The sequence below is a fragment of the Oratosquilla oratoria genome, chromosome 8 (assembly GCF_046742065.1).
Source record: "Oratosquilla oratoria isolate Oo_2021 chromosome 8, ASM4674206v1, whole genome shotgun sequence".
Lineage (NCBI taxonomy): Eukaryota > Metazoa > Arthropoda > Malacostraca > Stomatopoda > Squillidae > Oratosquilla > Oratosquilla oratoria.
In genome coordinates, this window is record NC_134784.1 from 35,513,773 (window position 1) to 35,538,575 (window position 24,803).

At 42.0% G+C, this 24,803-nt stretch overlaps 1 protein-coding gene across 2 annotated transcripts in view; it reads right to left on the minus strand.

Annotated features, from left to right (window-relative positions):
• The window catches only part of LOC143027689 (tetratricopeptide repeat protein 17), a 51,400-nt gene that overhangs the window by 14,998 nt on the left and 11,599 nt on the right, over window positions 1–24,803 (minus strand). For both annotated transcript variants that reach the window (XM_076189133.1, XM_076189132.1), the window contains exons 6-15: window positions 24,182–24,349; window positions 21,708–21,827; window positions 19,503–19,669; window positions 17,642–17,879; window positions 14,600–14,740; window positions 11,539–11,797; window positions 7,134–7,358; window positions 6,546–6,731; window positions 4,125–4,197; window positions 2,271–2,425 (exon numbers count right to left, since the gene is read on the minus strand). In XM_076189133.1, the coding sequence (XP_076045248.1) occupies window positions 2,271–2,425; window positions 4,125–4,197; window positions 6,546–6,731; window positions 7,134–7,358; window positions 11,539–11,797; window positions 14,600–14,740; window positions 17,642–17,879; window positions 19,503–19,669; window positions 21,708–21,827; window positions 24,182–24,349 (1,732 nt within the window). The remainder of the gene's footprint in view (window positions 1–2,270; window positions 2,426–4,124; window positions 4,198–6,545; window positions 6,732–7,133; window positions 7,359–11,538; window positions 11,798–14,599; window positions 14,741–17,641; window positions 17,880–19,502; window positions 19,670–21,707; window positions 21,828–24,181; window positions 24,350–24,803) is intronic.

Genomic DNA, 24,803 nt, shown 5'->3' on the forward strand with positions numbered 1-24,803 from the left:
GCAGAATGTCTGAAGAAAGGAGGTACAGTTGTAGTGGACTGGCTGGTGAGGTTATCTAATATTTGTTTAAGAGAGGTGTAGAGTGCTGGAGGACTGGAGAAGTGCATGTACAGTTCCGCTTTACAAGGGAAAGGGGGACAAGTGTGAGTGTAGTAGTTTCAGAGGGATCAGCTTGTTGAGTGTAGTTGGGAAGGCTTATGGGAGGGTCTTGATTGAGAGGATTAGGAGAGGAACAGAGGGAGTAATTGGTGAGGAACAGTGTGGTTTTAGGACAGGTAGGGGTTGTGTAGATCAGATTTTTGTGGTAAGACAGATATGTGAGAAAGCTATAAGGAAAGGTAAGGATGTTTTTTAGGCTTTTATGGATCTGGAAAAGGCTTACGACAGAGTAGACAGGAAGGCACTGTGGGAGGAACTGGAGATATATGGTATAGGAGGAAAGCTGTTAAGAGCAGTCAAGAGTTTTTGAGTAGTAGAGCTTGTGTTAGGATTAGAAATGGATGTGTTATGTCACCCTGGCTGTTCAATCTATACATGGATGGGGTGGTGCGAGAGGTGAATGCAAGGGTAGTGGGTCAGGGATTGGAGATGGTTAAGGAAAATGGAGAAAAGTGGGAAATAGCAGGTTGTTGTTTGCTGACAACACTGTGCTTGTAGCAGGATCAGAGAAGGGATTGAGGATGTTAGTAACAGAGTTTGAAAAGGTGTGTGAAAGAAGGAAGCTGAAGATAAATGTGGGTAAAAGTAAGGTGATGAGATGTACAAGGGGAGAGAGTGACAGCAGGCTGGAAGTGAGCATTAAGGGTGAGAGACTGGAGGAAGTGGATAGTTTTAGATACTTGGGTGGAAATGTGGCAGGAATGTGGGAGGAGGGGGGCTGGAGGTAGAATGTAGATTGAGAGAAGCAAGTAAATACCTTGGTGAATTAAAAAGTGTAATGAAAAATAGACATCTGGGAATGAATGCTACGAGAAGGTTATATGAAGGAGTGATTGTGCCGACAGAACTGTATGGGGCAGAAACATGGAACATAAGAAGGGAAGAGAGAAGGAGTTTGAATGTGTTTGAGATAAGGTGTCTGAGAAGTATGATAGGGGTTACTAGATAGAGTGAGAAATGAGGAGGTGAGGAGGAGAACAGGGGTGGAAAGGGAGTTGGGAGATAGGGTTGATGAAAGAGTATTAGGATGGTTTGGACACATGGAAAGAATGAGTGAAAAAGATTAGTAAAAGAGGTGTGGAGGGCAGAGGTGGAAGGAGTGAATATGAGGGGGTGTCCTAGGATGAGATGGATGTATGGGGTAAAAGGGGCTTTAAAAAAGAGAGGAATGTCTGTTGAGGAAGGATGGGAGATGGGTGAATGGAGAAGGGTTGTGTATGGATGATGCTGTGATGCATGAGGGGGAGTGGGTGGGGGATGGGGGGTGAGGAAGTATGTACGAGAAAAAATTTGACACAGCCTGAAGGGATTTCTCCCCGTCTTCTCCTTTTCTGCATGAGGGGACGGAGAGGGGGGGGGTCGCCGAATTTATGAAGCGACCTTGCTGTGGATGTGCTGTGTCTTGCAACACTGCTTCTGACCCAGGGCAGTGGACAGGATGCAGGGATGACCTGTCATCCAGGAAGTGCCAAGATGAGAGGGAGGGAGGAGGGGAATGGAATATGTAAGGAATGGAATGGGTGGGAGTGGTTTCTATGCCTTTTTCTTTTTGGCTACCCCCCGTGTAAGGGGAAAGAAGACTTTGGTATATGTATGTACTTTCTTTAATTCCTCTTCACCAATTTTATATTGTCCTGATATCCTTTTTTTACTTTTTCCAAATTCCATTATGCTACATTTCTTAATGTTGAAGTCTACTTCCCACTTCTGACTCCTTTCCCAAACCCTGTTCAGATCTCTCTGTAGTGAGTCAGAGTCCTTTTCAGTACTCACTTTCTTTAACAATTTTGCATCATCTGCAATGAGGCTCATGTAACATTCCACACCCTCATCCATGTCATTCACATAAATAGCAAACATTATTGGAGCCAATACTGATCCACTAATTACCTCTTCCCAAGTAGATCTCTTGTCTCAGAGCACTACCCTCATTTTTCTTCCATGCAAAAAATCCTCCATCCATTTCAATAGTTTACCTTGCATCCCTCCTATGGTTTCCAGTTTTCTTAAAAGTTTTTTGTGAGGGACTTTATGTGTGTACGCATATGTGCATTCTTTTTTTTTATTTCATAAATGCTCTCTATTTCTGGAGTCATACATCATACCCTCACCTTTGATTCAGGCCCAAGAGGCTGGTCAGTGACAACCTTGTAACCTTCTTCCTGCTGTTCCTGCTGGCTTGCTTCCTCTCCACCTTCTTGTATATCACTTTCATTTTCTTCTTCTTCCTCTTCATCCTCCAAATTGATCACTTCCACAGGTCCCTCTGAAAAAAACAAAAAACATATATCAATAGGTCTTTCCCCCTTAAAAGGTGGGTTGATACTGTCATATCACCCACCCATCCACCCTACACCTATCCCACAATCATCCAAAATTACATTAATTGTCCTAGCTCCTCATGGAGAAAGGGTCATCCCTGCCACACATTTTGTCATTCTTTCATCCATTCACAATCTCTCTCCAAATTTTTGCACTCTTCCTTTCTCTACAGACCTTCCTCATATTTCTTGTCCCCTTTACCCAGTTCATCTAATTCTTTGTTCACATCCTACCTGTCGCATTGAAATATTCCTACACCAATACAAAACAGTCCAATGTTTCTTCACGGAGAGATTTACGGAAAGGCCCAAGGACTGATGCTCTGGAGATCAGGGTGTCCTGTCAGTTAATCTCATGGCAATAATTATCATTCTACAATTTAAAACTACTAGGCCTGTACCTTTTTTTTTTTTTTTATTCTATTCATTTATTTATTTATTTGTTTATTATTATTTTTTTTTTTATGGTTAAAATTTAGGGAAAAGAGCACCAGGGTGGGTACAGCAGGGCACCAAATAAATTGCCATGTTAGGATGGAGCCTTAATTAGTATGATGTTTTGCTTTTTAGAGTTTTTTCAAGTGCATTATACTGATAAAGGCTGTGTTCTCACATGGCATTTCTTTTCTCAAAAGCAATTGCCAATTGCATACAGCAGGACAATTTGTGTGATGTTGGGCATTTGCAACTGATCACAGAAATGACTGTGGGGATACAGACAGTAACAGCCGTTGCCTCAAATTTCGTTAACTGGAAACCCACAACCCCATACTAGCTAGCAATGATGGTCCTTCAAGCCCTTCTACAGTTCTCTGTTGGTGGGGTAGGGGGAGTTGGTTACAACTGTTATCTGTGTTGTATTAGTGTGGGACAGTTTCTGTCACTAACTGAAAGTCATAAGTGTGAAACATTCACCAACAGTCAGCTCTTTTTATGTGAAAAGTTGGAACAAATGCAGTTGAAGTTGATAAAAAGAGATCTTGGACCCAGTTCAGACTCTGAGCCTAAACACAAGCTGAGACACAAGCAACACAACACAGAGCAAATGCAGACTTCCTGATGCTGAACTGAAGTACAGTTTCAACTTTTCTCTCAATTGAAATGCTTCTAGATGCACTACCTCAGCATTTCAAGTGAGACAGAAGTACAAACCTGCATCTCAGTTTGCATGTAAGCTGCTTGTCATGTACCTCCAGATGGCATTTGAAAATTGTCAGCAGGGAAATTATTTTCTCTGTTTTCCATCTTACAGGATTACCACTCATAGGTACCCATCAGTGATCTCTGAAGAAGTAGATCAATCAATACATTGCCCCTGGTCTCTCTTGCAAAAGACCTGTGGTCCCAAGGGTTATTGGGGAAGTAGACATGGGAGACAACAAATTAGAATAAGGAAAAAAGAAGAGAGGAGAAGAAAAAAGATAAAATTTAGTCATGAAAAAGAAAAACAGACAAAGAAAAGAAGAGTCAGGGTAAAAAATTACATAAAAGCAAGGTTGCAAGCCAGACAGACTGGGCTACTGCTGCCAAGAGAACTGGAGAGGAAACAAGACAGAAGGGAAGCTAAAGTCCATCTAAGAGAAACTAAGTCAAGAACTAATATGTTGAGAAAAGCATGGAAATACGACACAATTAAATCCTTACCTTGACTAAGTTGAGCCTCCAGAGCTGGGCAACCCCCATCAGCATCACAAACTCCATCCTCCTCTCCACCTCCCTAAAAGAAAAAGTACATTTACTAACTATTAAGAAAATTACATTTTGTCAGCAATAACCACTGCTACTATCCTGGAGGACAATATCATGCTGAGGAGGCAGAGTATAAGAGGTAAAAGAGATTTAAGGAGAGGAGCTGGATGAAGAGTAGCATAAGTTAAGTAATTAGCCTTCTTTGAGTGAAGTCCCCAACCATAAGAGAAAGAGAGAGAAAGAAACAAAGAATGAGAGAGAGAGAGAGAGAGAGAGAGAGAGAGCAAGAGCAAGACAGAGCAAGAGAAAGAGAGTGCATGAGAAAGAGAGAGGAGATATTGAGAGAAGAGAGAAGAAAAACAGAGTTAAAGAGAGAAAAAGAGAAAATGAGAGAAAAAGGAAGAAGAGAGAATGTAAGACCGTAACATAAAAATGAAGGAGACAGCAAGAGACCATAAGGCCTACACTAGGCAGTTCCATGTCTGTTACCACCAGTCATCACTATCCATAAAGTTGTCTAACCTGTTCTTAAAACAACATGGATACATGGATAGGGTGGTGCAAGAGGTAAATGCACGGGTAATGGGTCAGGGATTGGAGATGGTTACAGAAAATGGAGAAAAGTGGGAAATAAGCCAGTTGTTGTTTGCTGATGACACTGCACTTGTGGCAGGATCAGAGGGATGAGGAAATTAGTGACAGAGGTTGGGAAGGTGTGCAAAAGAAGGAAGTTGAAGTTAAATGTGGGTAAAAGTAAGGTGATGAGAAGTACAAGGGGAGAATGTGGCAGCAAACTGGAAGTGAGTACTAAGGGAGAGAGACTAGAGAAAGTGGATAGTTTTACATACTTGGTTGCAAATACAGTGGGAAAGGGAGCAATGGAGGTGGAGGTAGAATGTAGATTGAGAGAAGCAAGTAAATGCCTTGGGGGATTAAAAGGTGTAATCAGAAAATGACATTTGGGAATGGATACTAAGAGATGTATGAGGCATGATTGTGCTGACAGCACTGTATGGGGCAGAAACATGGAACATAAAAGAAGAGAGGAGGAATTTGAATGTGTTTGAAATAAAATTTCTAAGAATTATGATAGTTTTTTTTTTATATTTGCTAAGATAAGAGGGAGGGTGGAGGGGTGTGGAGTGTATTCAGGGATGGAATGGGTGGAAATGATTTTATGCCTTTTCCTTTTTGGCTACCTCCCTTGTAAGGGGGAAAAAGCCTTGGTATATGTATGTATGATAGGGGTTACTAGGCTGGATCAATTGAGAAACGAAGAGGTGAGGAGGAGAACAGGGGTGGAAAGGGAGTTGAGAGACAGGGTTAATTAAAAAGTATTGGGATGGTTTGGACACAAGGGAAGAATTAATGAAGAAAGATTAATTAAAGAAGTGTGGAAGGCAGAGGTGGAAGAGGTGAACATGAGGGGGTGACCAAGGATGAGATGGATGGATGGGGTAAAAGGGGCATTGGGAAAGAGGGGAATGTCTATTGAGGAAAGAAGGGAGAAGACAGAAGATAGGGGTGAATGGAGAATGGTTGCGTATGGATGATGATGTGATGCATGGAAAGGAGGGAGTAAGGGATGGGGGGTGAGGGAGGATATGAATAATAAATTGATGCAGCATGAAGGGATTTCTCCCCGTCTTCTCTTTTTCTGCATGAGGGGAAGGAGAGAGATTAAATGAAGTGGCTTTGCTGTGGATGTGCTGTGCCTTGCTGCACTGCTTCTGACCCAAGGCAGTGGGTGAGACACTGGAATGACCCATCATCAAGGAGGAGCCAAGATACGAGGGAAGGAGGGGGATCAATGGGAGTGGAATATGTGAGGACGGAATGGGTGGGAGTGGATTTTATGCCTTTGTTCTTTTGCTACCTCCCTTGTGTACGGGGGGTGGGGTGGGGGGATCCTTTGGAATATGTATGTATGTATTTATGTGTTAGCAGGGACAGAGTAAGTCTTTTATTTCATGTACACATCTATACATACCTACATATTTACAAAAACTCCATAAAGACTTTTCACCATAATGCTGGGGGTGGCCAAATCAAAGCACACCCCCATCCTCCACTCATACCTGGATCCAAATCTACTTATCTACCTATGCACCAATAGGTTTCTTCCCCCTTACAATGGAGGAAATCAACCATGGGATGCACCCACTCCTACCCACCCATCAATCATTTCCTTTTTATCTCATCGCCTTATAGATGATGAAGGGTTATTCCTTTCCCTGCTTGAGTCAGAAGCAATGCAGCAAGACACAGCACATCCATAGCAGGGCCAGCCTATGTGGATACACAAACATGAACCACTAGGTAAGTTGGCCACCCTGGCAGAAGCTCCCCACTTCTATGCAAAAATGAGTTCCTCACCTGGTTGTGGCATGTTGGCAGGGGCTGAGGCTGAGGAGGCAGTGTGTGACAGGCCAATGCAGTGAGGAAGTGGGTAGCATGAACATGCTTCGGATCAGCAAGGAGCACTTGCTCGTAATGGTGCCAGGCCCCTGTCAGGTTCCCCTTTCCACAATAGAGGTTGGCCAATAGCAAGTTAGTCTCAGCCTTCAAAAGGATAAAAAAGGAGATAATTTAAGATGACAATTATTTACAATACAAAAATATAATGTTTCCTCTCCCGAATACAGTAAAATGCTAAAGACCCACATTTCAGGAAGTTCCTGCCAAGGCCTTTCCTAGTTTTAAACTTCAAAGGCAAGTTAAAATGTTGAAAAAGAGGAATATAAATACTATCTACATACCAAGGACCTCTTCCCTCTTATAAGGGAAGCAGCTATCCCAGGCATCCTCCCAACCCAACCCATTTGTTTCCTTCTCACCTCAGCTCCTCATGAATGGACCAAAAGGGTTAAGAAGTATAGTATAAATAACAATATCACAAACACACTTATATATGGGAGATACAGAAATCAAATACTGAACTACTGTACATTTCTAATAACTTACCTCTTTGTCTGTCACCTCTACTGCCTGCATGGTGAGGGTAAGGGCATCATCTATATGTCCAGCTGTGTACAGCAGTGAGGCCAAGTTGACAAGTGGAACATCCTTCCACTTAGGAGGAGCAGTGGCAATGGAACGGCGTAAGCACTCAATTCCATTGTACAGGTTTCCATGTACCCTCCAGTAAAGTCCAGCCAGGTTGAATAAAATCCATTTTGAACCAACATCCTGTAGAAGAGGAGGAACTTTCAGAGCTTTTTTTTAGTCTCTTCCACCTTATATGGAGATTACTCCATACAAAAATTAAAATATTTAATACCACTTCCAGGTCAGGCATTCAAGGATAAAGAGTCACTACATTCTGCCACACTGGGTCAGTGCAATAATGCATAGGTCTTGTGTATCAGGGTCTTGACACCCATCACATTAGCAAGAAGGAAGAGCAGCGAAGGTTGAAGTCATGGGGTAGGGTTGATCGGAGAATGGTTGTGCGTGAATGATAATCTGATGCAGCCTGAAGGGAATTTTCCCAGTCTTCTCTATTTTCTGCATGCAGGGAAAAGGTGGGAGGGTCACTGTATAAGAGAAGCAGCAGACATATTGTGTCTTGCTGTATTGCTTCTGAGTGGGCAGGAGAAAGGGATGACCCTTCATCAATGAGAAGCTAAGATGAGAGGGATACAAGGGTGGAGGATAGGAGTGGAATGGGTTGAAGTGGGTCTGTGCCTTGACAGGCTACCTCCCTTATAAGGGGGGAAGAAGCCTTTAGTACATAGATCGTATGATGTGGCCTACTGGGATGTTCTCATTTGATATGATATGGTTTAACGCAGGGTTGCAGAGTCAGAGTCGGAGGTTTTAGCTGGGAGTCGGAGTCGGATTTCTAAGAGTACTAGGAGTCGGAGTTGGAGTCAGAATTTTTTATCCGACTCCGACTCCTTAAGTCCAATAAAATTATTTCTTTAACATGGTTTCTTTGTTTGGTTTTACCAGTTGCACAATTTAGCAGTTTTTGTATGGTTTTGCTTTTATTTTTGGAGGCAATAGTGAGTGTGTGCAGTGTATATGTACACTAAGTGGTCTCTCCAGATGGAAACAAAAAATATTCCATCAATAAATATAATTATCAATTCAAATTTCTGAATAATTTGTCAACTGTCAAGTGAAAGATATGATTTTTTTCTTTAAATAATTTAAACTAACTACTTTACCTTTGTTGACAGTCTAATTAATTCAAATTATGTTAACATCTAGAGCTCCATCATGTACACACGTACATGACAGTATAGACGATAGTAAATATCCACTATGTATGCACTATACACATAAGTCTTCATGTATGTAAAAGTCAATGGAAGTGTTTTTGTGTGGTTTACTGTTTTGTAGGAGCTATGTCATGCTGGGATAATGCCCTGAGATAAACTTTGACCAGTCTCAGAGGCCAGATAGGAATGACATTAGAGCATATGTCACAGCATTTGGTGATGACTGAAAAGGGGAGGAACAACAGCAGCTATGAACAGTGTGCACAGGGGAAGGTTGTCTTTCTCTTTCCTGAACTGATTCCTGGTTTTTATGATAACATGGTGAGATTAATTCTGCAGTAAGTACTAGGTAGGACATTCTCCATTAACCTTTCCTCATCATGATTTGTCACATTTTTTCCTAATATTGTGATAGAAGGTTTATGAGAATGGACAAATGTAATAACAGATGATTTTTTTTTTGGGGGGAGGGGAGGGGCACAAAGGAAAAAGAAAATATATAGCTTGAAGTGGCAACTCTGCCATGACAGATTTGAAAGTGCTCATAAGCTGGTAGATGATCATGAGCATAAATAATATCATCATATATTTAATATATATATGATTATACTAATATACGTGCTTGTGTGTGTGTATATATATATATATATATATATATATATATATATATATATATATATATATATATACATATATATATACATAAAGCTAGGTGAGTGCATATGTGAGTATTTTTATCATACAAGTGAATGTTTCACGTAAAAAATAATATACACGAAAAATATTTATAAAATGATTGCTGAATAGGTGTGGGAGGCTGGTACCGTATTTTCTGGCTTAAAATGCGCATCAGGTTATAATGCGCACCCATGCACTTCGTTATCTCAGTACACAGAGAGCGTGCACCGACGTATAAAGCGCATGCCTGATCGCCATCTAGCGAGAGAATGGAGAACCATCTAAGAAAAAGTCGGAACTACATGTACTGGTATATGACTCATGTTGTGCGTTGGTCCCTTATTACTTTGTAGCTTAAATAGTTTGTAGGAAATATGATCTAAAAAAAAATTATTTAAAGTAAATTATACAGAAAAATTTCGGGATTTTTACAGAAAATGTTCATTTTATATCTTGAGGAAATAATTCGTCTTTACCATTTTTTATTTAATACTGAAACAAATTACATACTGTTTCGTTTTAGCTTTGAACCTGCAATGACAGTGGTGAAATAGGACAGTCTCTCATCGAGGTGACATTTAGTTAATATAACTCCCGAAAGAGGGTGTTGTAGTCAGGTGTTTGACACGAGTTTATGAACGGCCACAACGGAATTTGTACCATACCTAAAGTGAAGCAACAAAGCCAGCATAAAAATTCAAATTAGGATGCTGTGAACATGGGCAAATATCATGAATATTGATCATGTTTCATGGTGTTTAGGCCTATTTAAACATGAAAAATAAGATTCGATAGATACCTACCTATACCAAATACTTATATACGGTAGCCCATGCTGGCATATTCTTTCATGTTACCATGGCTGTTCTTCTTGTTCTCACGGAACGTCACGGAGAAGTGTACCGTCCCGACTTTGTGACGGCCAACATCGTCACGTTGTTGTGAAAAAAATTACACACACAGCCGCAGAATTTTTATCGTGGGCCGTAGATAATGCACACCACCGGATAACGTGCACCCCCCATTTTTAGGCCCTTCCAACGGAAAAAGTTGCGCACTATACGCCGGAAATTACGGTATATGGATCTGCTGAATAGATTTCCACATAGGGGTCAAGGAGTTAAGGAGTCTGGAGTCGGAGGAATCAAAGGAGTCGGAGTTGGAGTCAGAGTCGGCATCCTAGAAATTCTAGGAGTTGGAGTTAGAGTCGGACCTTATACCATCCAACTCTGCAACCCTGGACATTACAAACTCCCCCCTATCGGAAGACTAAGACGGTGCCCCTTGCAGAGGGCTTTGTAGCATGGAATTTAATGAACCATGCCCTTGGTTCAACTTCACCAGTGGCAGGATTTGAACCACCATCCCCTTGACTTTTTCCACAAGTAACGACATTTGCATTGTAAATAATTTTGAACTGATGAAGAGGAGGTTCCTCATATGTTGAAGTAGTGAGGGTTAACCATCTCTGGCTGTCTGTGCCTGCTGTGGAAATGCTGTGCCTCACTGCATTATTCTTAACAATATGGTCAGGGATGACCCATCAACGAGGTGCTGAGATTGAAAGACTATTAAATGGGTTTTGACTGACAATGAGCAGCAACAGGGATGACTTTTTCCACAAGGTGCTAAGATGGGAGCAGTGATGAATGGTTTAGGCTAAGTACCCTGTGGTAGGGGAAAAAGAATCCCACTGAATAGTTCCACTTGAGTCATAAAAGCCGACTAAAATGAGACAGTGGATAGAACTAGGCATCTTAGTCTCTGTAGCCTCACAAGGGAGATTAAAAGAAAAAAAAAAAAAAAAAAAAAAAAAAAAAAAAAAAAAAAAAGGGGGGGGGGCATAATGCTGGGATGACCTGTCATTCAGGAGTTGCCAAGATAAGAGGGAGAGAGGAGGGTGGATGGGAGTGGAATATATGAATGGGTTGGAGTGGTTCCTATGCCTTTTTCTTTTTGGCTACCCCCCCCGTGTAAGGGGGAAAAAGCCTTTGGTATATGTATGTATAAGAGGGTCTGGGAGGAGTTTTCCAAGTAGATCCCTAAGGTCTGAGGTTTTTAATGTGTATGGGTGTGGTATAGATGAAAGTAAAAGGGATAGGCAGTATGGTTGTGAGAAGAATAATGATGTGTTGGCACTGAGTGAGACTAGGTTGAAAGGGAAGGGGACATGTGGGTTTGCAAGTGTAGTGGGGAGGGTGTTGGGAGTGATGAGAGGATGATGGTGAGAAGGGGTAGCTATATTAGTAAGTGAGGAGATAGGTAAGCATGTAAGTTGTGTAGAATGAGAAGAATGAGAGGGAACAGTAGAGGTAATGAATGGATTAAAAGTTCAAGGAAGAGGAAGAGGAAGAGGAGGAGGAAGATCAGGTTGTTACCAAGATTTTCTATTCATCTCTGAGACTTCTCCCCCCAACCCCCAACAGCGAAGGAATTAAAACTAGAATGTCCACACTAAAACTCACCTTCTTCATGGCAGACAAGATTCTCTGCCCAACCTCTGCCTCCACACCATCATGTCCCTGGTGACCATATTTGAGCAAATAGGGTTTGGCGTGAGGGTCTGGATTGCGGCCAGTCAGTGTGTGGCGCTCTTTGATTCCAGGAATATCATCAATTCCCTCTACGGCTTCATTTAGTCGCTCACAGATCGGTGGGTGCCAAGGTAATGCATGTTCCTCATCGATGCTGGTGTCAATATCCTCACTGAGATATTTGTCCACTCTGTCAATTATAAAAGTTACGGTGGTCAATGAATCGGCCTGGCTGTGGATGTGCTCTTTCTTGCTGCATTGCTTCTGACCCAGGGCAGTGGGTGAGATGCAGGGATGACCTGGCATCCAGGAGCAGCCAAGAAAAGATGGAGGGAGGGGTGGTGAAAGGGAATGAAGTGGGTGGGGATGAAATGGGTGAGAGTAGATTTGTGCCTTTGACTTTGACTACCTCCCTTGTAAGGGGGAAAAAGCTGTTGATATATGCATGTATGGTGGCTGGTGAGGTTATTTAATGTTTGCTGGAGAGAGGGTAGAGTGCCAGAGGACTGGAGGAGTGCCTGTATAGTTAAACTTTACAAGGGAAAAGGGGACAAGTATGAATGTAGTAGTTTCAGAGGGATTAGCTTGTTAAGTGTAGTAGGGAAGGCTTATGGGAGGATCTTGATTGAGAGGATTAGGAGAGGAACAGAGGGAGTAATTGGTGAGGAACAGTGTGGATTTAGAACGGGTAGAGGTTGTGTAGATCAGATCTTTGTGGTAAGACAAATATGTGAGAAAGCTATAGGATAGGGGAAGGATGTTTTTTTGGCTTTTATGGATCTGGAAAAGGCTTACGATAGGGTAGACATAAAGGCACTGTGGGAGGTTATACCGATATATGGGATAGGAGGAAAGCTTCTAGGAGCCGTCAAGAGTTTTTATGAGAGTAGTAGAGCTTGTGTCAGGATTAGAAATGGAGAGAGTGAGTGGTTCGAGGTAAAGGTGGGACTTCGTCAAGGATGCATTATGTCGCCCTGGCTGTTCAACTTATACTTGGATGGGGTAGTGCGAGAGGTAAATGCAAGGGTAGTGGGTCAGGGATTGGAGATGGTTAAAGAAAATGGAGAAAAGTGGGAGGTGAGCCAGCTGTTGTTTGCTGACGACACTGCGCTTGTGGCAGGATCGGAGGAGGGACTGAGGAAGTTGGTGACAGTTTGGGTGAGTATGTGATAGAAGAAAGCTAAAGATAAATGTGGGTAAAAGTAAGGTGATGAGATGTACAAGGGGTGAAAGTGGCAGTAGACTGGAAGTGAGCATTAAGGGAGAGCGACTGGAGGAAGTGGATAGTTTTAGATACTTGGGTGCAAATGTGGCAGGAAAAGGTGGAGTGAAGGTGGAGGTAGAATGTAGATTGAGAGAAGCGAGTAAATGCCTTGGTGGATTGAAGAGTGTAATGAGGAATAGACATTTGGGAATGGATGCTAAGAGGAGATTATATGAAGGAGTGATTGTGCCAACAGCACTGTATGGGGCAGAAACATGGAACATAAGAGAGGAAGAGAGAAGGAGTTTGAATGTGTTTGAGATGAGGTGTCTGAGAAGTATGATGGGGGTTACTAGGCTAGATAGAGTGAGAAATGAGGAGGTGAGGAGAAGAACGGGGGTGGAAAGGGAGTTGGGAGATAGGGTTGATGAAAGAGTATTAGGATGGTTTGGACACATGGAAAGAATGAGTGAAGAAAGACTAGTAAAAGAGGTATGGAAGGCAGATGTGGAGGGAGTGAACATGAGGGGACGTCCTAGGATGAGATGGATGGATGGGGTGAAGGGGGCTTTGGGGAAGAGGGGAATGTCTGTTGAGGAAGGACATACTACCTCACCCCCATTCCCCACCCACTCCCCCTCATGCATCACAGCATCATCCACACACAACCCTTCTCCATTTTCCCCTATCTTCTGTCCTCTCCCGTCCTTCCTCAACAGACATTCCTCTCTTTTGTAATGCCCTTTTCACACCATCCACCACCTCATTTCTCACTCTATCTAGCCTAGTAACCCCCATCATACTTCTCAGACACCTCATCTCAAACACATTCAAACTCCTCTCTTCCTCTCTTATGTTCCATGTTTCTGCCCCATACAGTGCTGTTGGCACAATCACTCCTTCATCCATCCCCAAATGTCTATTCATCATTACACTTTTTAATCCACCAAGGCATTTACTCGCTTCTCTCAATCTACATTCTACCTCCACCTCCAGTTCACCCTTTCCTGCCACATTCACACCCAAGTATCTAAAACTATCCACTTCCTCCAGTCACTCTCCCTTAATGCTCACTTTCAGTCTGCTGCCACTTTCACCCCTTGTACATCTCATCACCTTACTTTTACCCACATTTATCTTCAGCTTTCTTCTTTCACACTCTCCCAAACTCTGTCACCAATTTCCTCACTCCCTCCTCTAATCCTGCTACAAGCACAGTGTCGTCTGCAAACAACAGCTGGCTCACCTTCCACTTTTCTCCATTTTCTTTAACCATCTCCAATCCCTGCCCCACCACCCTTGCATTTACCTCTTGCACCACCCCATCCATGTATAAGTTGAACAGCCAGGGTGACATAACACATCCCTGACGAAGTCCCACCTTTACTTTGAACCACTCACTCTCTCCATTTCTAATCCTGACACATGCTCTACTACTCTTGTAAAAACCCTTGACAGCTCCTAAGTTAAAGGTAAATCCACATTACTACACCTAATCCCTGTCATTCACCTTAGCTCACAGACCCCCCCAACAAATGTGGAATTTTTGCAAATAATTTCAAGCCTCTTAGACCCATGCCATATGCAAAAAAAAAAGTTTTAACACTTGAAAACAGCTTAAAAAAGTTTAGTAAACACAAGTGACTTACACTGATACAGTCAATACATGTGGTACTGAAAAACCCACAAATTTGTGAACCTGCAAAATTGGATTTTTTTTTTTTTTTTTTGGGGGGGGGGGTTGTATTATTAGACAGAAACTGTGGTACTTGCAAAAGTTATACTTACACAAATCCTTTATTTTCAGCTGGAAGGAAGACGGTAGGAAAGGCATCCCACTGTGGAAGGGGTGCAGCTTTTTGGCACTGCTCTGCTGTTGGGAAGTTTTCTCCCAAGGTAGCTACCAGACTACTTGATAGCAAACCACCACTGTGATAAAAAGATGTTGTCATCAGCACAATATTTGGAAGAAGAAAAAAAAAAAAAAATGCATTAAAGAAAACCTGCTCCCAAAATACAGCAACATACAGATACATATATACCAAAGGCTTTTTCCCCCCTTACACGGGTGGGTAGCCAAAAAGAAAAAGGCACAGAAATCACTCCCACCCATTTCATTTCCCATATATTCCACTCCCCTCCACCCTCCCTCTTATCTTGGCACCTCCTGGATGACGGGTCATCCCTGCATCCTGTCCACTGCCCTGGGTCAGAAGCAGTGTCGCAAGACACATCACATCCACAGCAAGGCCACTTCATAAATTCGGCGACCCCCCCTCTCTGTCCCCTCATGCAGGAAAGGAGAAAATAGTAAGAAAAACATCAATAGACAAGTCACCTTGGCGTATTTTGGTGGTAGGGAGCAACCTATGAGACGACGGGGTAGGTGAAAAAAAAATTCTGTTTATGGACTAAATCAACTCATTTACACACTAAAACATTTCTATAGTGTGGTACTCTGTGAAGCACGGGTGTATACACAGCCCGACATCACACTCGCTACACTGATAGCGGGACTCCTTCCTCTTGTGAGCCCGCCTTGTACTACTGCTGCAGACGTGGCATCTCCTGGAGGCGTTCGCCTTCGCTGCTGTAGGTGGTACAGGCGAAGGGAAGTGACGTTCAGTGAGGTCGCGCCGTGGGTGGTCGGGGTGCGCGCGCAGACACTGTGCGTGGGTATAACACATGCCAATGTGCCATACTATTCATATTTTACCCAAACAAGTCATAACTCTTGCTAATTTCGTATTTTAAAACGTGACGGATTATTACGTCAATCGTCGCTCGTTCGGCTTTTTATTCTGAGGCGCGGAAAATACATCCTCCATGTTTACCGTAAAATTGAACCAGTTTAGGAAACTGGCAACTCAATCAGGCTCCTTCCCTGGGAAGATCCATCACTCCTCTATCACGTGACACCCGGTAGAAGCTCAGGGGGCGGGTATTTCAAAAGTTACATAGCAACAAATGAAAGCCACTTACGCGACGGATCATTACGTCGATCGTCACAGCGGTAACCTTTTAGGTGACGTAATATTACGTCAGTCGTACACAACGGGTTAATCAATTGTTGCCTCAAGTTTTTTAAGGTTAAGGATAGTCAAGAGTTTTTACAAGAGTAGGAGAACCTGTGTTAGAATTGGATAAGGAGACAGCAAGTGATCTGAAGTAAAGGTGGGACTGTGACAGGGACCTGTCATGTCACCATGGCTGTTCAATATGTACTTGGATGGGGTAGTACAGGAGGTAAAGGTGAGGGTCATGGGCAGGGGACTGGAGATGATTACAGAAAATGGAGAAAAAAGGGAGGTGAACCAGTTGTCGTTTGCTGACGACACTGTGCTTGTGTCGGGGTCAGAGGAGGGTATACAATATGAGAAAGTTGAAGGTAAATGTGGGTACAAATAATACAATGAGATATACAAGGGTAGAGGATGGCAGCAAGTTGGAAGTAAACCTTAAAGGAGAGAGGCTGGAGTGGATAGCTTTAGGTATTTGGGGTCAAATGTAGCAGGAAAAGGGGGAGTGATGGTGGAAGTAAATTGTATACAGAAAGAAGTATGTAAATGCCTTGGGAGATTAACCACTTCCATACGGTAACGCCTACGTAGGCGTCATGAGGAGCAAGTGGGTACACGATGATGCCGACGTCGGCGTCTTGATTATATTTATTGTAGTCGTACCTACGTAACCTCCATTCTCTCTGAACTGGCTTCATCATATTTTCTATGGTTATCAAAATTCACGGGTGAAAGAGAACGAACGATTGAGCAATGACTTTATTTTTTATAATGCGATTATTATGACGCAACATCGCACGTCGGGCAGCTAATGCTGCCAGACGTGCGATGTGCCCCGGAGTGAAGAGGTTAAAAAAATGTAATGAGAAACAGATATTTTGGAATGGATGCAGAGAGGAGACTATATGAAGGGGTGATTGTGCCAATGGTACTGTATGACACCTAAGAGGCATAGAGAAAAAGTTTAAATGTGTTTGGGATGAAATGTCTGAGAAGTATGGTAGGGTTTACAAGACTGGTTTAAGTGAGAAACAAGGTGAGGAGGAGAGTTGGGGTGGAAAAGAAGATGGCATATAGGGCTAATGAAAGAGGATTGGGATGGTTTGGACACATGGAAAGAATGAGTGAAGAAAGATAAGTAAAAGTGGTATGGAAGGCAGACGTAGTGGGAGTGAACTTGAGGGGATGATCAAGTATGAGATGGATGAATGGGGTGAAAAGGGGGTGTTGAGCATGAAAGGAATGTCTGTTGAGGAAAGAAGGGAGAGGGCAAGAGAGAGAGGTGAGTGGAGAATGGCTTTGTATAGATGATACTATGATACATGGAAGGGAAAGGTGGGGGATGGTTAAGTATGATATTTTGACTCAGCACAAAAGGATTTCTCCCTGTCTTCTCTTTTTCTGCATGAGGGGACGGAGAGGGGGGGTTACTGATTAAGTGAAACAGCCTTGGTGTGGATGTGCTGTGTCTTGCTGTACTGCTTCTGGCCCAGGGCAGTGGGAGGGATACAGGGATGACCCATCACCCATGAGGAGCAAAGATGAGAAAGAGGAAAGGGTGGTGGATGGGAGTGAGATTTTGCCTTTTGACTTAGCTACCTCCCTTGTAAGGGAAAAAACCCTTGGTACATACATAGCCTTGATTTTTACTTAATGGAATATCCATAGCCCCATGGAGGCTGGCAAGTCCTTGGGTTCTTTCAACTGTTGGCTGCACTGTACTACTGAGGGGCTATCACTATTATTTGACCTTCTCTTCACATATATCCAAAAACTCTTTTGTTACAAAACTATCATATGTAACCCTTACCGATGAGCTTTACTAGGCTGCAAGGAGGTAACAGGAGGAACATGTGCAGTTGAGATGGTTGGCCTCCGTTTCAGGACATGCTGTGCTAGTCTTAAAGCTTCTGACTCTACTGTGTGCAATAGGGACTGAAGGTCCAGGAGGAGCTCCGAGGCTGACCCCCTCTGCTCAAGCTGGTCTCGTCGCATGTTGCAACTCAAGAAAGTGTGACCATCCTGTTGGTACTGGAAGCAGTCTTGCCCTGAAAAAGGATATACATTAGAATACATACTGTAACATAATTACATACATACACCAAAGACTTTTTTCCCCCCTTACAAGGGAGGTAGCCAAAAAACAAAGGCATAAAAACCACTCCCACCCATTCCATCCCCATTGCACTCCACTCCCTTCCACCCTCTTCCCTCCCTCTTATTTTTGCATCTCCTGGATGACAGGTCATCCCTGCATCTTGCCCACTGCCCTAGGTCAGAAGCAGTGTCACAAGTCGCAGCATAATTACAATTCTCAATATGACAAGAGCATATACAGTACAATGTTGCTGTTTGTTGTTGTTGAGATTTAACCCCATCCATACTGTGACTCCAACATCGGTGTCACGAGGTGTGAGTAGGTATATGAGGCAGTCTTGCCATCTTGATTATGTTTATTTTGTGGTTGTATCTGAGTGACCCCCCCCCCTATATTTTGTGAACAAGCTTGATCACATTTTTTGTGATTATTAACCCCTTCCATACGGTGCCGCACACGTAGGCGTCATGGACTTAGATCTCGGTGGCAGCAGCCAATGCCAGCCGTACGACGTGTCGTAATAATACTCGCATCATAAAATATAGTCACCGCTTATATCGATCGTTCTCTCTTCACCCGTGAATTTTGATAACCATAGAAAATGCGATTACAAAAGAATTAGAAAGAATGTCATTATGGAGGGGCGACTACAATAAATATAATCAAGACGCCGATATGGCAGCCTCGCGAATACACTCGCTCCCCATGACGCCTACGTGTGCGGCACCGTATGGAAGGGGTTAACATTCAGGGTGAGAGAATAATTGTTGTAGTTTAATAATCGACTACAACATATGGTGGCAGTGGCAGGATGCAGAGGAGGTCTACCCATGCTACTCACTACTTCCAGCCTCCTCTGCATCCCACCACTGCAACCATATGTTGTAGTCACTTACTAAACTACAACACAAGCAATACAGCTGTAACTTTCTATTCTATAATGTGAGTATTGTGATGCATCATTGTACACCAGGCAGCTGATGCTGCACATAGGAATTCAACTCATATTGAAGAGGTTATCTATTTAGTCACCGAGTTAACATCAGAGTAATGGAGGCAACCAAATGCCCTCATGGGGGTCCAACTAAAGTTTCTCAGTTTCAAATACATTCTATTTACCTATTTTACCTAGTTTCATTTTACGGGAAGGGGAGCTATGCTCGTGGTGTCCTGCCTTTATATCTTGCAGTGTCTAGTTTGCACTTAAATTTGTGAATGGTTTTTGCACACACTATTTTTTTGTCCAGTCTGTTCCAAGTGTCCACAACTCTGTGTGGAAAACTATGTTCATGTCTGTGTTCTGCCACAGTGGTGCAGTCTGTGAATATATTCATGACAGGATGTAACAAATCCTAACATTGTGGACATACATCTTGAGAGGGCATGAAGACCATTGCTGACCATTGTGGAGCTAAAGGTTTTGTGTCAGTAAAATTCAAAGCAACAATTAATATCATTATTAGAAAATAAAAGTGCACATATACTCATTGTTTAAATCAGGACTTAAACATTCACTCCACACTATCCATCTTGACCTTGTAGACAAGGAAATAAAAATATAGTGCATACAAACCTCGCCCATCTGTGCTTTCACGAATCTTTTGCTCTTCATACTCAAGGCGGGATTCTAGTTTCATTTCTGGAGTAGCTTGTTCCATCAGGAGTTTCTGCTGGAGCCCTATCCACTCTTCATGCCTTTTCTGATATTCACGAAGTTCCGCAAGTGTTCTCTGCAGTGATCTGAGTTAAGAAAAAAAAAAAAAAAAAAAAAAAAAAAAACCAAGGCTGCAGTTAATAGACAATCTTTAATGTGTACATTGCAAATACAACACACTACTTCCTCTCTGAGTGACCTATGGGGCAATATGGTGGCTGATACAAGTTATCTGGGAGCCATGGATCTCCTCCAAGAGAGACAGGGGCAATTAATTGATTGAAAGATTCTTCTATCCTTGGCTGTAATTTGTTTGTTAAACACTCTCAGATTTTTGCTTCCATCACCTTTTCTATTTCTATCTTCAGTAATTCATTCATTTTAGCCATATTTATTCTCGGCTGATCTCGATTTCTTATCTCATCAACAATATTAATACAATCATTTTCCTGCATAAGACTGAGAGCAAGATTTAGAGTGCCTACACTTGCATGTCTATCAACTCTTGACCTTGGGATTGGTGCCACCTGCATGAGAGCCAGTAGCAAGGGGTATTTTGTGGTTAGTTGGCTCACAACTATTTGGGATGGTGGGTGGTCCCACAATGAAGATGCTGCTCCACCAGGACCTATAACACTATACCCAACATCTGGAAGCATGGGAAAATCATCACCATCCCCAAACCAAACCCTGGCCCAACAGTTTCAGCATCACACCGCCGAATCAAACTTCTCTGCGCCCTCTCCAAAGTCATAAAATACCTCATACTACTACTCATTTCAACACATATCCCTTGCTGAAGCACAACACCATTTTAGGCCACTACACTCCATAAACACTCTTCTGAAAAACCTCACACAGAGTTTTTGATGGTATCAATTCAGTTAACCTCCACACAGAACACTTCCTATAACACTAGATACCAGTAAAGCTTTCAATGCCATTCCCTGTTACAATCTCACAAACAAAATGACAGATATGCAGAATAATACCAAAAGATGGCTGGCCAATTATCTGGCAGGTAGAAATGGCTATGTGTCATATAATAACCGATCATCTCACACCAGAAACCTTATAAATGGAGTACCACAGGGCTCAGTTCTATTCCTCACACTTTAGTCTTTATGTGCATGATATACCTACACCCGACACCTCAGAAATAAATTTCTTCTTATGCAGATGACAACAATTACAGGTATGCACAGTAATGCAGACAAATCTACAGAAATACTACAGCCATACCTCGATACACTCAATACCTAGTTCACTTCAAATTGACTCAAAATAGTCCAAACCAAATCTACAACCAAACTTCTCATCAATTGGACAGTGGAACATTAACATACAACACCTCTATATCAACAACACTCTCATACCACACACACATATCCTTAGATTCTTAACATAACTTATGATACATCCATGTCACTCAAACAACACCTCACAAACATAAGGACTAAATGTTTACAGGTAACATAACTGCCAAGTCAAAGGCATGCACCCACTACCACCAACCACCCATGCCAGAAGAGGCTGGATGACCGCATTGTGAACAGCTGCCCAGGATGTAACACTTCACCCCATACCATACAACACATAATGGAAGACTGCATTATACACAATCATGCACGCAAACAACACAACATACACTCTATAAAGGATTTGTGGGAAAACCCAGTTTCGGCTGTGGCATTCCTTGGGGAGACGGGACTGCTCGGACAGACAGTCTAGGGAACAACAACAACAACCACCCATGCCTCCCCCCACATCTCGGCTCCTCATAGATGAAGGGTCATCCCATCTCCTGTCCAGTGCCCAGGTCAGAAGCAATGCAGCAAGACACAGCACATCCACAGCAAGGCCACTTCACTTAATAGGCTACCCCCCTTACGTGGAAAATAAAGATGGGGGAGAAATCCCTTCAAGCTGCATCAAAATATCCACACAAAATTTGTACCTTATAAGGGAGGTAGCCATTTCACTCCCACCAATTCCACTCCACTCCACAAAATACACAATTAAATACATTCCACTAGCTAATAGGGCAGCCCCCACATTCAAAATTCAGCACATCAATAAAGTGGGGTGAGATATGAAGCCATTTAACATTACATCCATACTTACTGATGCTGAGCTTCCAAGGCAGCTTCTAGTTTTGAATGACAAAGGACAGCGTGCTTTCGTTTCCGAAGAGCCTGATCCCCCGGAGACATGAATAATGCATTCTCAAAACACAGCACTGATCTGTGAGGTACAAAGAAATCATCATTTAGACTACTCTCTACTTGTGGTGGTCCTGCAAGATAAACAGTGTAGAGAATCATCTGCCAGTCTATTTTCAAAACCTGTCAACACTCTCACCTCCATTTGGAGGTGCAACCCTGAGGGGCTGATATTTAGTCTCCATCCTGGGCCCAAGAGCTCTATCAACTTTAACTGATTTCTTCCAGCCTTTCACAAAGGGAGAACTGATAACCAATGACTGCTCCTTATCTTCATACTACTTTTAGAGTGATGTAGAAACACTCCCACACTAATGCAACACGGACAACAGTCCACAGTTCCTTCCCACAGAAATCTGTGGAAGAGCCTGAAGACTGTTGTCAGCTACTGTTGAGCTGTGAGTTTCCAGTCAGTGAAAATTGAGGCAACAATCAATTGTTATTACAACACCTTTCCATATGCCTTATTACACTTAAACAGAATAATACCTTTTAAAGCACTATATTCTTACTTGTCTGTGATGATATTGTACCATTGTGTAAATCATATACAGACACTCCTCTACTTACGTTCATTCGTTTTGCATTTTTTCGATTTTCCGTTTGAATTGACGGAAAAAAAAATGGTAAAAAAAATTTTTTTGAGTGAATTTTTTAGTTTAGCGCTCTCCGTAGTTCAAACGATACTTGCGCATGATGCTGCGTCCATTGTTTACATTGCATAAATGACAAACTGAACATGCCTTGCCTCATCCTCCTCCTCCTCCACCATCTCAATTTATGTTGCTTGAATTTAATTTATTTGAAATTAATGTTATTATTTTACAATGTTATGTGTATAATTAATGATTTAGGGGTGTTTTATAAGATACGGTAATAGAATTTACGGACGTATAGTACAGTAACAACTTACGTTCATTTTCAACTTACGTTCGGCCGTTCGGAACGTAACTAAAACGCAAGTTGAGGAGTGTCTGTATACGTACTGTGTTGTAGCATTGTACTGTTATTGTTGTGTATTATACTTGCAAATTGTTCATTTATGTTTGTGTTTTCCCATTACATAATTATCATTGATTTTGTTGGACATTAATTTGACTAAATTGTATTAATTTAATACAATCTTTGTACAATCTGTAAGGAGAACCAAGCAAACTAGGTATGTTTCCCATGAATTCAAGACTTGGCATCCAGTTGTAACTTTGCCTCTGAACTGTACGCACGCATTTCTCGATTGCAGTGCTTTGGTGAATTTGTGATTTAATATATTTTCTTATGAGTAGCGAGACTTTTATTTCCCACCCCATTACATGTCCCCTTTTCTTTGTATAGGGAAACTATGCAAACATTCTTCTAATCTACCTTTACACTTCCTTTCTTTCATCACACATTATATAATCTCACCACCCAATTCATTATATTTACTCCCTTCGTTAGATACTCTACATGACATTTTTCCAACCCAGATTTCTTTCCAGTTTCTACCTCTTCCAATGTTCTTTGTATTTCCTCTTTTCCTACAATCTTATCATTCTCCTCTTCAGTCATTCTCTTAGCATCTCTCAATGTCACAATCCAAGCCTACCTATCCTTCTTTACATTCAACAATTCCTAGAAATACTCTATCCATCTTCCCCTTACTGCCTTCACTTCCATTAGTATCTGTTCTTGGGTTCTCCTTCAAATTTTTCACTCTATCCATGCACCTTGAAACACACTTAGGTTCTTTTTTCTGCCTCCTTCAAATTCGAAGTCTCTTCCATGTAGTACCATGATCACAATCACTTCCTTATATAACCTTTTGTTTGTGTTCATTCCTAGATACCTATTTCTCATTACACTATTTATTCTCTTACATTCAGTTGCTTCCTTTATTCTATAATCAACATCTATTCCTCTATTCACTGTCATATCTATCTCTATCTGTCTATATACCAAGAGATTCTTCCCCCTTACAACACAGGTACATACATATACCAAAGGCTTTTTCCCCCTACATGGGGGGTAGCCAAAAAGAAAAAGGCATAGAAACCACTTCCATCCATTCCATTTCCTATATAACCAAGTCAAAAGGCATGTACCCACTCCCATCCATTCCACTCTCATCCACCATCCTTGTTTCCCCCTCATCTTAGCTCCTTGTGGATGATTGGTCATCTGTCTCCTGCAATGCAGCAAGACACAGTACATTCAAAGCAAGGGCATTTCACTTAATCAACAAGCCCACCTCTCTCTGACCCCTCATGCAGAAAATAGAGAAGACAGGGAGTAAACCCTATGCGTTGCATCTAAACATCATTCACACACAACCATTTCCCATTCCCCACCTCTCTCCTTCCTTGCTTGATATACATTTCATAACAAAACAATACTTACACATTATAGAAGGACAAAGTTGCATAAACATTTCCAAGGGTTATGTGTGCTACTGGTGAGTGTCGATTATGGTCAATGGCAGCATGGAGAACAAGGGCTGCCTCATCAGATCGACGAGCTCGATGTAATACATTACCTAAGTGCACTAACGGGATGTACCTCAAGTTTCTGGAAGGAAAGATTTACTTGTGAGAACTTCATCAGCACTAGGTGAGACAATATCTTCCAACTGCTAAAGTTTCCATACGAGTTTCCCACCTACAATATGGAAGATTCACAAATGAATAGCAGCACTGACAAATTGTCATACTTAATTTTTCTTGTCATAATTGACTGCATGTTATGACAACAAAATGTGATGACTGATACAAATAAAAGCAAATTTGAAATGCTGTACCTTGAAAAAGTATATACATACACAACAATAATTTGATGGACCTTATGACTTCTAAATTCATCAACTTTAAAACTTATCAATCAGGTGTGTCTATTACAAGGGGTGAGGGCCACCAACAACTAGCATAACAATGAGAAGCAGGCAGTTACGTGCACCCTACAAGTGAAATCTCTCATTTTTTCTGGTCAAGAGGTCACTCTTTTTGACAGTAACAACCTCACAGCC